The 13,344-nt window shown below is 41.5% G+C and overlaps 3 protein-coding genes across 5 annotated transcripts in view; 2 read left to right on the top strand and 1 right to left on the bottom strand.

Moving 5' to 3' along the window:
• The window catches only part of LOC104771219 (39S ribosomal protein L45, mitochondrial), a 3,307-nt gene extending 2,043 nt beyond the window's left edge, over positions 1-1,264 (top strand). For both annotated transcript variants that reach the window (XM_010495715.2, XM_010495714.2), the window contains exons 9-12: positions 70-171; positions 308-376; positions 461-517; positions 760-1,264. In XM_010495715.2, the coding sequence (XP_010494017.1) occupies positions 70-171; positions 308-376; positions 461-517; positions 760-846 (315 nt within the window). In that variant the 3' untranslated portion in view covers positions 847-1,264. The remainder of the gene's footprint in view (positions 1-69; positions 172-307; positions 377-460; positions 518-759) is intronic.
• Positions 1,786-13,344, top strand: part of LOC104771222 (glutathione synthetase, chloroplastic) — a 45,296-nt gene continuing 33,737 nt past the window's right edge. Inside the window, exons 1-12 of one of the 2 annotated variants that reach the window (XM_010495719.1) lie at positions 1,788-2,171; positions 2,418-2,587; positions 2,691-2,766; positions 2,862-2,992; positions 3,089-3,211; positions 3,330-3,410; positions 3,521-3,601; positions 3,683-3,752; positions 3,843-3,964; positions 4,067-4,206; positions 4,293-4,485; positions 4,579-4,930. In XM_010495719.1, the coding sequence (XP_010494021.1) occupies positions 1,872-2,171; positions 2,418-2,587; positions 2,691-2,766; positions 2,862-2,992; positions 3,089-3,211; positions 3,330-3,410; positions 3,521-3,601; positions 3,683-3,752; positions 3,843-3,964; positions 4,067-4,206; positions 4,293-4,485; positions 4,579-4,702 (1,611 nt within the window). In that variant the 5' untranslated portion in view covers positions 1,788-1,871 and the 3' untranslated portion in view covers positions 4,703-4,930. Of the gene's footprint in view, positions 2,172-2,417; positions 2,588-2,690; positions 2,767-2,861; positions 2,993-3,088; positions 3,212-3,329; positions 3,411-3,520; positions 3,602-3,682; positions 3,753-3,842; positions 3,965-4,066; positions 4,207-4,292; positions 4,486-4,578; positions 4,931-13,344 lie in introns of those variants that run through there. The other variant, XR_002036902.1, reaches the window with a different exon arrangement.
• Positions 5,036-5,614, bottom strand: LOC104771221. The gene has a single exon (XM_010495718.1). The coding sequence runs from the start codon at positions 5,612-5,614 to the stop codon at positions 5,036-5,038; it is 579 nt and encodes a 192-aa protein (XP_010494020.1).

Genomic DNA, 13,344 nt, shown 5'->3' on the forward strand with positions numbered 1-13,344 from the left:
TGTGTGTGTTAAAATTGAAGATGATCTGGTTTTCTATATTGTTAAATTTTTGTTTCTTTTCACTACTAGGCACTGAAGAACGAAATCAAACAAAGAGAAGCCATCTGGGATGGTGTTTACTGGGAAATGATTGAGCCAGTTGTCAAGATCCGAACTTTACAAGCTCGACTGGCAAGTTCTTTACAAAGCTTGAATATATTTTAGATACTGAGAATTATGGTTTGAAGTAATGAATGACAAAAGATTCTCTCTGGTAGTGGATTGTGAAACTTACCCTATTCCTTTCATCCTTTTGACAACATCTCAGATCGGAATTGACCGGACAGACCTTAAGAAAGCATTTATACAACTGACACTCGAGTTTCTGACAAAGCAGGTCAGTATTATCCCCTTAAGTCATCAGTTTGTTTCTCGTCATTGGGAGGCTGTAATGAGTTCTTGAGATCTATTCTATCTTCAGAAATTCGAAGCATACGATGCAAAAGGCAATGTAGTAGCTGGAGATAGGAAGAAAGAGGTAAAGTAAAAAGTTTAATCATTGATTTTCGATGATTGTTTCTAGAATGCAACCACTTGGCAATACGGTAGATTGAAAAAAGAATTAGACTAGATCCAACATGAACCTCCTGAGTAGAAGAAAAAAAAACATAATATTTGGCGTGGATCGATGAAAAATTTGATTCAAAGAAGTGGTAATTGATTGGAAACCCAAGCAGCTTTCTTACCTACAAGGGAATGACAAGTTTGTTGCTTGTGCAGGTGCTTGTACGTGACATATGGGTCTTTGAGAAGTCTCTTTTCCATACAGGAGCTTACTGGCGGCTCTGTGGCCGGATCAAACTATGAAGTTGTGCAACATTGTGGCTTAGGCAAAGAGTGTTAACAGTTTCAGACAAAGAATAAAAATTCCAACATATCCTGATTTATTGCTGAGTCAGTATTCTCCTTTACGGTTGGCTTTCTTCTATGTTCCTCTTAAAATGCAAGCCTGAATGTTATCTGATTAGGTGCCTAGAAAAACTTTGCTATTTTGCGAGGTAAATCATCGATACCATACAAGCAAAGATCAGAAAATTATGTGTTGGGTAGTAGTCTCTTTGTATACCTCATTGGAACCAGTTTTTGTTTTGTTTCGGTTTGTTATCTTTTTTTATTGTAGTGTTCAGTAACTGAGACTGGCATGTGTTGCTTCTGTCATTTTCTATGTTCTCTTCTATTGGTGGATTATATGAATTCAAGTAGCTACTGAAAATAATATACTATACATACAGTCTTAAAGGAGGAGGGCTGTGGGACATTTTAAGAGGATAAGAGTTGTGTTGCAGGGAAAAAAGACACTAGATTTGTTTTGTTTTGTTTCCAAACTAGCCCCAGGATAAGGAAATTCTCAATTTACCTTAGTAATAAATCCCCAAAAAGCAATTCTCAATTTGTACATACTGTAGCAGGTCTAAGAATGGATAAGAGACAAGTTTTCAACTACTTAGACTGTTCTCATTGGTATTTGTAAGGAGTTTCTTAGAATTGTCCTTAGACCAAAATAATAATAAAATAAACAATATTTTTCAACAAATCAAAGAGACGTTTCTAATATAAGAAATGTTGGAAACGTTTCTTACCTGATACCTTCCTTTATATTATTAAAAAATAACTTAAGAGAGCCTCCTGAACTACCTCGCAATTTACTATTGTAGTTGGGGAACAAAAAAAAAAACTTTGAATTTTTTTATAAAATCCTTTCACCTAATATAACTTAAAATCAACATTTGCTTTATAACAGTTCAATTTTTTGTTTTGGTTGTTTCTTCGATAACAGTTCTTTCTGGGATTTACCACGATTAAAGGGTGGTTGAAATAGTGTCCGGTTACAAATGATCAGTGGCTGCTCTTCTCTCTCATACTTTTCTTCCACTTGCATCACTGGGGCCTCTGTTTTCACTTGTTCTTCTTCGCTGAAACTCAATCCAAGAAGAAGATTCCTTTTCCAGAACCCTAGAATCCAGAGAAATCAGGAACCTTTGTTGAGGTCTGGGAGACCCCTGGTGATGGAATCACACAAACCCATGTTCGATGTTGACAAGTTTGATGATGAGTTTGTTCAGAAACTGGTTTATGATGCTCTCGTTTGGTCTTCTCTTCACGGGCTCGTCGTTGGTGACAAAACTTACCAGGTTCTTTTTTAGTTGAACCCACACTTTATAAAGTTCTTGTCTTTTTTTTTTTTTTTTTTTTTTTNTTTTTTTAATCTTCGTGTTCGATTATATTCAAGACAAAAATTCAAAATTGAATCGCTTATAGCTGAAATCATCATAATTTCTTCGTCCTGGATTGTGTTAGTTTCATGATTTAGCTTTATATCAGTAGATGTGCTTATAGAATCGAGAGGTGAAGAAGATCTAATTTTGTATTGATTACAGAAATCAGGAAATGTTCCAGGGGTTGGAATGATGCACGCCCCCATTTCATTGCTACCAACTGCATTCCCAGAGATCTACTGGAACCGAGCTTGTGATGTTACTCCTATTTTCAATGAATTGATTGATCGTGTTAGCTTGGATGGCAAATTCTTACAGGATAGTCTCTCTAGGTTTGGCTTCTTTTTTGAGTCTTTATCTCAGTACTGGAATCTATCTATCTGCTTTGTGTTATATGTATCATCTAAACAAGTATTGATGTTTTCTATGTTGTAGAACGAAGAAAGCTGACATCTTTACATCTAGACTTCTTGACATTCACTCCAAGATGCTAGAAAGAAACAAGAAAGAGGTCTTTTACATTTATCTCTGGTTTCATATGTTCATCTGTGTTTCTTCGGTTCTGGATCTTTATTCGTTTGCTTGTGTTTGTGTTTGTGTTGGCAGGATATTCGTTTGGGTTTACACCGGTTTGATTATATGCTTGATGAAGAAACAAATTCAATTCTTCAGATTGAGATGAACACTATCGCGTGTTCGTTTCCAGGCCATAGCCGTCTTGTTAGCGAGCTACACCAGTACGTGCAGCAACAGACCATCTTCTTCATAACTTGTTATGTTTCTGTTTTAGCTGAAAAGCTTCGCTTTTTTACTTATTTTCTCTTGTTTTGCAGGACATTGCTTCGATCTTATGGGGATCAGATTGGGATAGACTCTGAACGTGTACCTAGGAATACATCCACGGGACAATTTGCTGATGCAATGGCTAAAGCTTGGTTGGAGTACAATAACCCAAGGTTAGCCTTAACCAAAGAGTGCATTCTTGAATGTGATGATAAAAAGTGCTAGAAACCAAGAATCAATGATGCAATTTGAAGGTTTTCTGTTTGAAGCTACAGTTTCTCTTGGTTTCAGAGCGGTGGTCATGGTAATTGTACAGGCAGAAGAACGCAACATGTATGATCAACATTGGCTGAGCAGTATACTGAGAGAAAAATATCCTCTGTTTATCTTTTTTTCTTTGGTTTCCAGTGGTTGATCTCGACACTCTTATCCTCTAACTTGTACCACAAAAAAGGTGTTGTTCTTCCTTAGCTTCAGAACACGCACAATATAGTAGCCATCAGGAAGACTCTAGCAGAAGTCGAGAAGGAAGGGAGTGTACAAGAGGATGGAACCCTTATTGTGTAAGCATTTGTTTGCATTGTGGTTTTCGAGAACTTACACATTCATCTTGAAAGCTATGTTAAGAGTTTTTGTTGTTACAGTGGCGGCCAAGCAGTCGCGGTGGTTTATTTCAGATCTGGCTATACTCCCAATGATCATCCGTCTGAATCAGTAAATAGCAGTCAACGTTTCAATTTTTGTGGCTTTAACTCTTTGAGAATATCTGTACCAATTTGTTGGTTTATTTGTTTCAATTTGAAGGAATGGAATGCTAGGATGCTAATAGAGGAGTCTTCAGCAGTCAAATGCCCCACTATAGCTTATCATTTAACTGGCACCAAGAAAATCCAGCAAGAACTGGCAAAACCAGGTGTTCTCGAGAGGTAAATAGATCGCCAGTTATCTTTTAGTGAGGCTGAAACTGAAGAACGGTTTCCAAATATCTCAAAGAGGATCACATTCTTAACTATAAACATGAGAAACAGGTTTCTGGACAACAAAGAGGACATTGCTAAGCTGAGGAAATGCTTTGCTGGGCTATGGAGCTTGGATGATCAAGAAATCGTCAAGCAGGCAATCGAAAAGCCAGGATTGTTCGTTATGAAGCCTCAGAGAGAAGGCGGAGGTTAGAACCACAACTGAACTGAGTCCCCCTAACTCCTCAATTTCTCTTGGCCATATTCTAAAGCGTATCTTCTTGGATTCTTCCAGGAAACAACATCTATGGAGATGATGTGAGGGACAATCTTCTGAGACTGCAGAAAGAAGGAGTTGATGGAAACTCTGCATATATCCTGATGCAGAGGATATTCCCAAAGGTGTCAAACACGTTCATGGTGCGAGAAGGTGCTTACCATAAAAGTCAAGCTATATCAGAACTCGGTGTGTATGGTGCATATCTCAGGTACAAAGTGCATAAAGAAGAAGAATTTGGTAATGTTTCATTCATTCTCTACTTAACTTTGTGCCATAATCTTTGATTAAATGATTTGTGTAGGAACAAAGACAAGGTTATAGTAAACGAGCAGAGTGGTTATCTAATGCGCACTAAGATCTCATCATCAGATGAAGGCGGCGTTGCAGCTGGTTTTGGAGTCTTGGACAGCATTTATTTGAATTGAGATGGATCACATTCACAATCATCCTGATAAATTCTTCTGCTGGTTTATTCCTTTTTATTCTTCTTCTTCTTGCTTGTTGAAGATTTGTGTATTAATCCATGAAGAATCAATAGGACCATAAAGCATACATAAAATTGCTTATTGTTATCTAACTTATTTTGGACCGTGTGAGGCGATCACTCGTTTGAGATCATGAATGGAATAAGATACGATCAATCATGAATGAAATATTTTAAGATATTTATGATGATTTCTTTGTTAACACTTATTTAAAAGTGGTGATTAATTAAGACCATACGAGCATATATACATGTACAAATAAAATGTTATAAATCAACGAATGTCCGTAAATCCGATGCCTCTTCGTTTTGTGGGAAAGATAGCAAAGAAGAAGCTCGCCACTGTCACCACCATAACCGCAAAATACTTAATCATAAGTACGAAATGACCACCCCAACTATGTCCGTCGTCCTCGGGGAGCAAACACCTTCGAAAATCCGAACTCTCTACGGCTAACGACAAGAACACGACAACGGACACAAAAGCATGCACGAAATCGACAAAACTCAACTTGTATCTCCGTTTTTTGTCGCCAGTTAAGCCGGATTCCGGATCATAACCGTCGTCGTCTGGATAGTCGTTGAGGATGTAGAGACCGTTGGCGGTGGCAATTCCGTAGTAAATGCGGCCGTCTTCGCCTACGAAAGAGTCAGTGAAAGAGGAGAAGAAGCAAGCCGCGGCGCAAAAGGAGATGAGGGAAATGGTGAGGAGTTTATTAGCGGGTTTATTGGTGCATTCGCCGCCATTGGAGAAAGAAGGGATAAGGGTTTCGAACATGAGGGCGGTTCCGGTCGGCAAGAGGTTGGCGAAGTTTCCGGCGGACGGTAGAGATCTAATGAACGACGCTTCCATTTCGAACTTTGGTCGGGAGAGGAAATTTTTTGTATGTTATATGAAGAAAGAGTGTTTTGTAGGTTCTTCTATACGTAATGCATGCATGCGTGAGGATATTTTTGATGTGTCTTATATACATTTCTTAAAAGAATCGAATTTTGTTTGGTATCCGAATATGTAATATACATTTTGTTTTATAAGCTTGTATATACAAATTTTGTCAGAAAGAAAAAAAAAACTATTTGATAACCGCTCATTTTATAGTGGATTAATTAGATTCTAAACAGTAACACTTATTTTTATGAAAGTAATATTTTTATAGAAACAATACTCCACTTAAAAAAAAAAACATTTCGCAAGTTTATAAAACGTAATAATTGTAGAATTGCATGTTCGATGAAATTGAGTCCATAAAGCTATGTCTTGCACGGTTGTACCTAACTCCTCTCGGTGACTCGGTCATATTAGATATGTAATGTACGTGACTCTATAAAGAAATTCACAAGATTGAGAAAATACGGTACACGCAACCCTCTTTTTTTTTTTTTTTTTACATATTATTTTCTCATTTGTAATTACAATAGTATCATAATTTTATTAAAAAAATGTTGACACAAAAAAGAAGAAGAGTGAATAATTTAAGAGGGTTCGGGCGACTTTTGTCCCTGGCACCAACGGTTAGTTGGAACTGCAATTTTCTGTAAAATTTGCAGGTTTTGAAACAATGATTTTCCGGCGACTTTCCGGCCAAATTCCGGCCAAATGGTTGATCGGAATTGTCTGGTCGATAGTGCAATGGAAAGCTGGTAACGAGTACTACAATATGGTATACTCATACGTTCAAAACGGAGTTGATTTGAATGAGAAATAAGAGTGTAAAGTGAGCTACTTGGGATGGTTTGAGAAATATCCCACATCGGAAATATGACTGATTTTTCACTCATATATATAGTTTCAAAAGTGTGTAGAAGGAAGAGGGAAGGTTCCCACACGCGAACAGTACCAAACCGGGCCGAGCATGGATGCGGAACGGGCCGGAAGCGGGCGGGCCGGGCTGGTCGTGAGTGCGGGCTGTGGTCTCTTGGGCTTTTGGACTTTTGGGCTTTTTGGCTCTTGAGACTGCTGTAGGCCCATTTAATTTTTTTTGGAAAGACTTGGTGTGAACTCCAAGCAAACTTGGACAGCACTCCGAGAATATTCACTGAATATTTTCTTGAGAGCTCCCTCCTTCCACTATATATAGAGGCATAACCTCTCATTATTTTTCACACAGAAAACCCTAGGCGACGACGACGGCGACAATGTTCCCAGAGTTTTGATCTCTGATGCGAGGGCTTTGCTTGGTTATTTTCTCGGTTTTTTATGGTAGCTATGCTGGTATCCAGGGAATTTCGGAGTTTCCTCTCTGTTCGATTCCTGTTTTGGTTGGTTTGGAGATTCGATTTTACTGTTGGGGTGACTTTTGGAAACTCGAGATTTCTTTTCTCTACGGTAGCTATGAAGGTATCAAAGGGATCTCGGTCTTTACTCTCCGTTTGAGTCTTCTTTTTGATTGGATTGGAGATTCGATATCTCTGTTGGGGTGACTTTTGGCAATTCGGGATTTTCCGGTATCTTCGATCGTCTCTTGATCTATTTGGGGATCCGCATTTATGTATTCCCTCCATCACTGATTCAGATTTGGCAAAGCGAATAGTTTTGTTTGTGATCCGGATATGGATATCTGGTTTAAGTGGAAGTCAGGATCTCATTTGTATTGGGTTTCGAGGTGATTCTCTGCAGATATCCTTTAATGGAATCGAGTTTTGCCGTGCTAACTGGGATCTGATTTTTTGTGTTCTGCTGGAGTGTTTTGATACGGGGGATCTGTATTTATTGCTGGTCTACGGGTATAAATGGATCCTCTCCCCTGTTGAGCAGATTCATCACACACCTTTCTCTCTGTTTGCTTTTGGTTTTCCTCGAATTCAGTTCCTGCTTCTCTTTGTTTTCCCGTCTTTTCCTTGGAGTTTCATCATGTCTCAGAGTATGGTTCTCGGTCAAAGCTTGGCTACTAAGAGTGTTGTTCCGCCTGTTGTGAAGCGCAAGGTCAAGATTCCATATTTTGACAATACTGCGCTGATTGAGGGTTACTCTAAGACGATCATTGGAAGGTGTATGAATCCACGAGCGCAGGATATGCAGATGCTCTTGTTCATGTTCCCTCGTATCTGGCGTTTGGAGGGCAAGTTTGTTAGGGCTGATCTTGGAATGGGTAAATTCCAATTTGACTTTGATGATGAAGCGGATATCATTGAGGTGCTGAAGATGGTTCCTTTTCACTTCGATCATTGGATGGTGTCTATGGTTCGATGGAGTCCTACTGTCGACCCTATGTATCCTTCGTCTCTCGTCTTTTGGGTTCGTGTTATGGGGGTTCCTTTCCAGTTTTGGGCTGAACCTACCTTCCGGAGCATTGGTGCGGACATTGGGAGTGTCCAAGAGGTCGACATCGATGGGGGGGGGGAGAGTTTAGGTGGTGGTTGATGGTTTCAAACCATTATGCTTTCAAACTGAGGTGGAGTTCTATAATGGAGAGGAGACTTCTGTAACTCTTCGCTATGAACGTCTCTTTGGCTACTGTTCTCATTGTTTCAGTCTATGTCACGACAAGGTGCATTGTCCGCTTTTGCAAGTGGTTATTGAGGAAGAAGCTGACATCCCAGAGCCGGAGGAGGTTGATGTTCGCCGTACCCAGAGTTACAAAGGAGCGGTTAAGTCTGAACGGAAGTTTGGTTCAGAGCATGCGGGTTCATCTCGTGGGGGAAACCGAGGTAGGTCGACTAGGGACAACTCTCATGCTGAGGGTAAACGCCCTCTTGAAGGGAAGGTGGGGAGAGATTCCCAACCCCAGTCGGAGATCGCAGTTGGTGAACCTTTGGCGAAGCAAAGGCGTTTTCAAACCTATGTACAATACAATGAACATAGGTTCTCGAGGAAGGCTGCTAAGGGGTCGAGTCACTTGCAAACTAATACTCTTCAGGCTCCGGTTAAGGTGGTTCGTAAGGCTCTTTTTCAGGAGGAGGAGGTTACGGTTTCGGTGCCTGCAGTTGCAGAGTTGTCAGAGCAGACTGAGGAGGAGTCCACAGTCGCTGCTCCGGTTATTACGACCATGACCGAGGGCGAGCTGCCTAACTCAGGTAGTATCCCACCGGTGCTACACATAGAGGTTCAGCGGGCTGCTTCTGTTGAAGTGGAGGCTTTGCAGGATGTTGGCTCTAGCTTGTCGGATACAGGTATTGTTACTGGGGTTGCAGGTTTGGTCATGGAGGGGATGGAGGACAATCCGATGACAGGTGTTTTAGCGTCGGATGGCACGGAGGTTGTGCTGGAGGAGGAGGCTGATTCTGGTGTGACTGCTGACAAGGATGACGGTGCTGGAGAGACTCTTGTTTTTCGTGATGATACAAACACGGGTAAGGTGCCAATGGATACTGACCTCCCTTCGGTGGTTGCGGGCGTTTCATCAGGTTTGCTTGACAAAACGCGCAAAGGTAAAGGTCTGATGGGCTTAAAGGGGGTGGGCTCTAAGAAGCTCAATGTGTATTTGAGGGGTACACCTCGCAAGAGGCCTGCTCCGAAGGCTGGGGAGCTGACCAACCCGAAACCGAAGGATGAGGATAAGGGTGCAGCAGGTGGATCCAATCCACCAATTCCAAAGGCTGATAAATGAAGATTTTAAGCTGGAACTGCCAAGGGCTTGGTAACAAAGCCACGATTGGATATCTTAGGGATTTATGGGGGAAACATAGACCAGATTTTTTGTTTCTTTCTGAGACTAGACAATCTTTTTCTGTTTTGGAACCTTTTGTTGGTCATTTTGGTTTTTCAGATTTAAAAACGGTTGAACCGGTTGGTTGTAGTGGTGGTCTTGCACTATTTTATAATAATAATAATAATAATAATAATAATAATAATGTTTCCATTATATTTGAGTCCAATAGAATTATTGATGTGGAAGTTCTTTTTAAAGGAAAATTAATTTATCTCTCTTTTATCTATGGTGATCCGGTTCCAAAGAACCGGGAGTTGGTTTGGGAACGTTTAACAAGAATTGGTTTAAGTCGTGACTCTCCTTGGTTTTTAATTGGAGATTTCAATGAGTTAAAAGGTAATCATGAGAAGCGGGGTGGTGCTTTACGAAATGCGTCTTCTTTTGTGCCTTTCAACACAATGATTCGGCACTGCGGATTACTAGAGTTCCCCGCTCTTGGGGATAGTCTCTCCTGGAGAGGGTGGCGGGATAAGAAACCAATACGCTGTCGGTTAGACCGGGCTTTGGCGAATGAGGAGTGGCATGATCTTTTTAAGGATTCTTTCACGGAGTATCTACCAATGATTGCCTCGGATCACAAGCCCTTGTTGGCAGTTATTGAGGATAATATTCGAAGGGGTCGAAGCAGTTTTCGTTTTGACAGACGGTGGCTAGATAAGGAAGATTTCCTAGGTGTGGTGGCCGAGGGTTGGGAGTCTTTACCGGGAGGCGAATCTGCTCCTAATCTGGTGGATAAAATTACAACATGCCGTCGTGCCATATCTCGGTGGCGGAAAGAGCAACAGCCCCATGGGCGGGAAACAATTGAGGACTTAAAGGCCAAACTAGCATTGACTCAGGAAAATGATACGACAACGGTTGATGAGCTTGCGGAGCTTACTTGGCGGTTGCGGGAGGCGTATAGGGATGAGGAGGTGTACTGGTATCAAAAGAGTAGAAGTCGGTGGATGCGCTTTGGTGATCATAATACCAGTTATTTTCATGCTCAGACGAAGCAACAACGTGTTCGGAACCGAATTATTGGCCTACATGATCAAAATGGTATTTGGACGACGGAGGAGAGGGATGTCCAAAATATTGCGGTGTCCTATTTTCAAGATTTATTTACTTCTTCAAATCCTTCGGACTTCTCGGAGATGTTGGATGAGATCCAGCCGTCTATCTCACGGGAGACGAATGATTTTCTGACTCGGGAGGTGTCTGAGCAAGAGATCAAACAAGCTTTATTTCTAATGCATCCGGATAAGGCTCCGGGTCCGGATGGTATGACTGCTCTATTCTATCAAAAGGCGTGGGCCACGGTGAAAGCGGACTTGGTTCTGGTAGTCAATTTCTTTTTGCAGAATGGGGATTTTGACAAAAGGTTAAATGTGACTAATATATGTCTCATTCCGAAGGTGGATAAGCCAACTCGGATGACGGAATTACAGCCTATTAGCCTTTGTAACGTTGGTTATAAAATCATTTCTAAGGTTTTGTGTCAGCGGCTTCGTACGATCCTCCCATCTCTAGTCTCGGAAACGCAGTCGGCATTTGTGGAGGGTCGGTTAATTTCGGATAACATTTTGATTGCTCAAGAAATGTTTCATGGTCTGCGGACTAACCCTTCTTGTAAGGGGAAGTTCATGGCTATTATAACAGATATGAGTAAAGCTTATGATCGGGTGGAGTGGTCTTTTGTTGAGCATTTACTTCGCCGGTTTGGTTTTTGTGAAAAGTGGATATCCTGGATTATGTGCTGTGTAAAGTCGGTTCAGTATAAACTCCTGATTAATGGCCAGGCATATGGCTCTATTATTCCTTTTAGGGGGTTGCGTCAGGGAGATCCTTTGTCGCCCTATCTTTTTATTCTTTGTACGGAGGTGCTCATTGCACAGTTTCGGAAAGCAGAACAGCTGAAACTTCTTACTGGGATCAAGGTGTCGACGGCGAGTCCGGCCATTTCCCATCTTTTGTTTGCGGATGATAGTATTTTTTTCTGTCGGGCTACGAAGGAACAGTGCGAGGTGGTACTTGGGATTCTTAGGAAGTATGAACGGGCCTCTGGTCAACAGATTAATTTTCAGAAATCTTCCGTCCAATTTGGTCACACTGTGGATAATGCACTGCAGGAGGATTTAAAAGGGGTTTTGGGGATCACACAATTGGGCGGGATGGGAACTTATTTAGGGATTCCGGAAAGCTTGGGGGGGGCAAAAACAAAGATTTTCTCCTTTGTTCAGGACAAATTGCAAGCGAGGGCTAGTGGGTGGCCGACTAGATTACTACTGCGATACCCATGTTTGTTATGTCGTGTTTCCGGTTGCCAAAGAAGGTCACGCGGAAACTGACGAGTGCAATTTCAAATTTTTGGTGGAGTTCGAGTGCACAGTCCAGAGGTTTACATTGGGTGGCATGGGATAAATTGTGTAATGGTAAAGATGCAGGGGGAATGGGTTTTTGATGTCTGGATGATTATAATACCGCACTGCTGGCGAAGCAGCTTTGGCGTTTGATCACAGTTCCAGATTCTCTTTTTGCACGGGTTTTTAAAGGTCGTTACTATCGACATTCTGATCGTATGGATCCGATTAAATCATATTCCCCATCCTATGGATGGCGAAGTATAGTTTCTGCTCGCTCTCTGGTTAATAAAGGACTCATTAAACGGGTAGGATCTGGTGTATCCGTTTCTGTATGGACTGATCCATGGATCACTGCCCAATCCCCGAGACCAGCTTTGAGTACAGGGTCCTCTTTTGATCCTACGCTCCGCGTTATAAACCTCATCGACAGGAATTCTAATTCTTGGAATATGGCTCAACTTACGGCTACGTTTGTACCGGAAGATGTGGCCATTATTTCTGCCATAGCATTACGCCAGCCGGATAAACCGGATCTAATGGGATGGCATTTTACCAAGTCTGGTAAGTACTCGGTTAAATCAGGGTATCACACACTTCGTTCTAGCTCCCTGGCTAGTCCTGGAGCAGAGGTGATTGGTCCAAGTTTTGAGTTGTGATTCCATATGTGAAGTTTGCAGTATTGAGGAGGAAACGATCAATCATACCCTCTTTCAATGTCCGCCAGCTCGCCAGGTTTGGGCTTTGTCGAATTTCCCGACGGCCCCTGATGTTTTCCCTTCGGATTCGATTTACACAAACATGGATTTCTATTTTGGAGATTCACAAACGTCCTAAACCAGGAATTTTTCCCCTGGATTTTGTGGTATATTTGGAAGGCCAGAAATGATAAACTTTTTAGTAATTTGGATTCCAATCCCCTAGCTATCTTGCGGCTAGCGGAGGACGAGGCCAAAGCATGGGATCGGGCGCAGACAGATGATATGGTCTCAGAACCGGATCACATGACTGCGACTGTTCCTAGTGTGCGGGGGAGTTTTGGGGTCCCTAGGACTCTTTCAGGATATATTTGTTTTATTGATGGTTCTTGGAAAGCAACAGATTGTTATGCGGGAAAAGGATGGTTTTGCACGTCGCCTTCGGGCGACTCACCCACTATGGGTGCAGCCAACTTTCGCTGTAGTCTCTCCCCTCTTCATACTGAGGTTGAAGCCCTTATTTGGGCTATGCGATGTATGATTGGGGCGGATAACCAATCTGTAGTCTTCCTCACAGACTGCTCTGACTTAGTGAAGATGGTGTCTTCGCCTTCCGAGTGGCCAGCATTTACACCTTATTTGGAGGACATCAAGGCGGATATGGAGGAGTTCGTTTCCTTCAAGCTACTCTATGTTCCTCGCTCGCAGAATGGTAAGGCGGACAATTTGGCGCGACGTGTTCGTTCTCATCCGCATCTAGTTACCTTTGTAAATAATGTCCCTTCCTATTCGCTTGTTTGAGCTAATCTTGTAAGTTGTTGTCAAAAAAAAAAAAAAAAAAAAAAAAAAAAAAAAAAAAAAAAAAAAAAAAAAAAAAAAAAAAAAAAAAAAAAA

This window comes from Camelina sativa, chromosome 20 (genome assembly GCF_000633955.1).
Source record: "Camelina sativa cultivar DH55 chromosome 20, Cs, whole genome shotgun sequence".
In the NCBI taxonomy this organism is placed as follows: domain Eukaryota; kingdom Viridiplantae; phylum Streptophyta; class Magnoliopsida; order Brassicales; family Brassicaceae; genus Camelina; species Camelina sativa.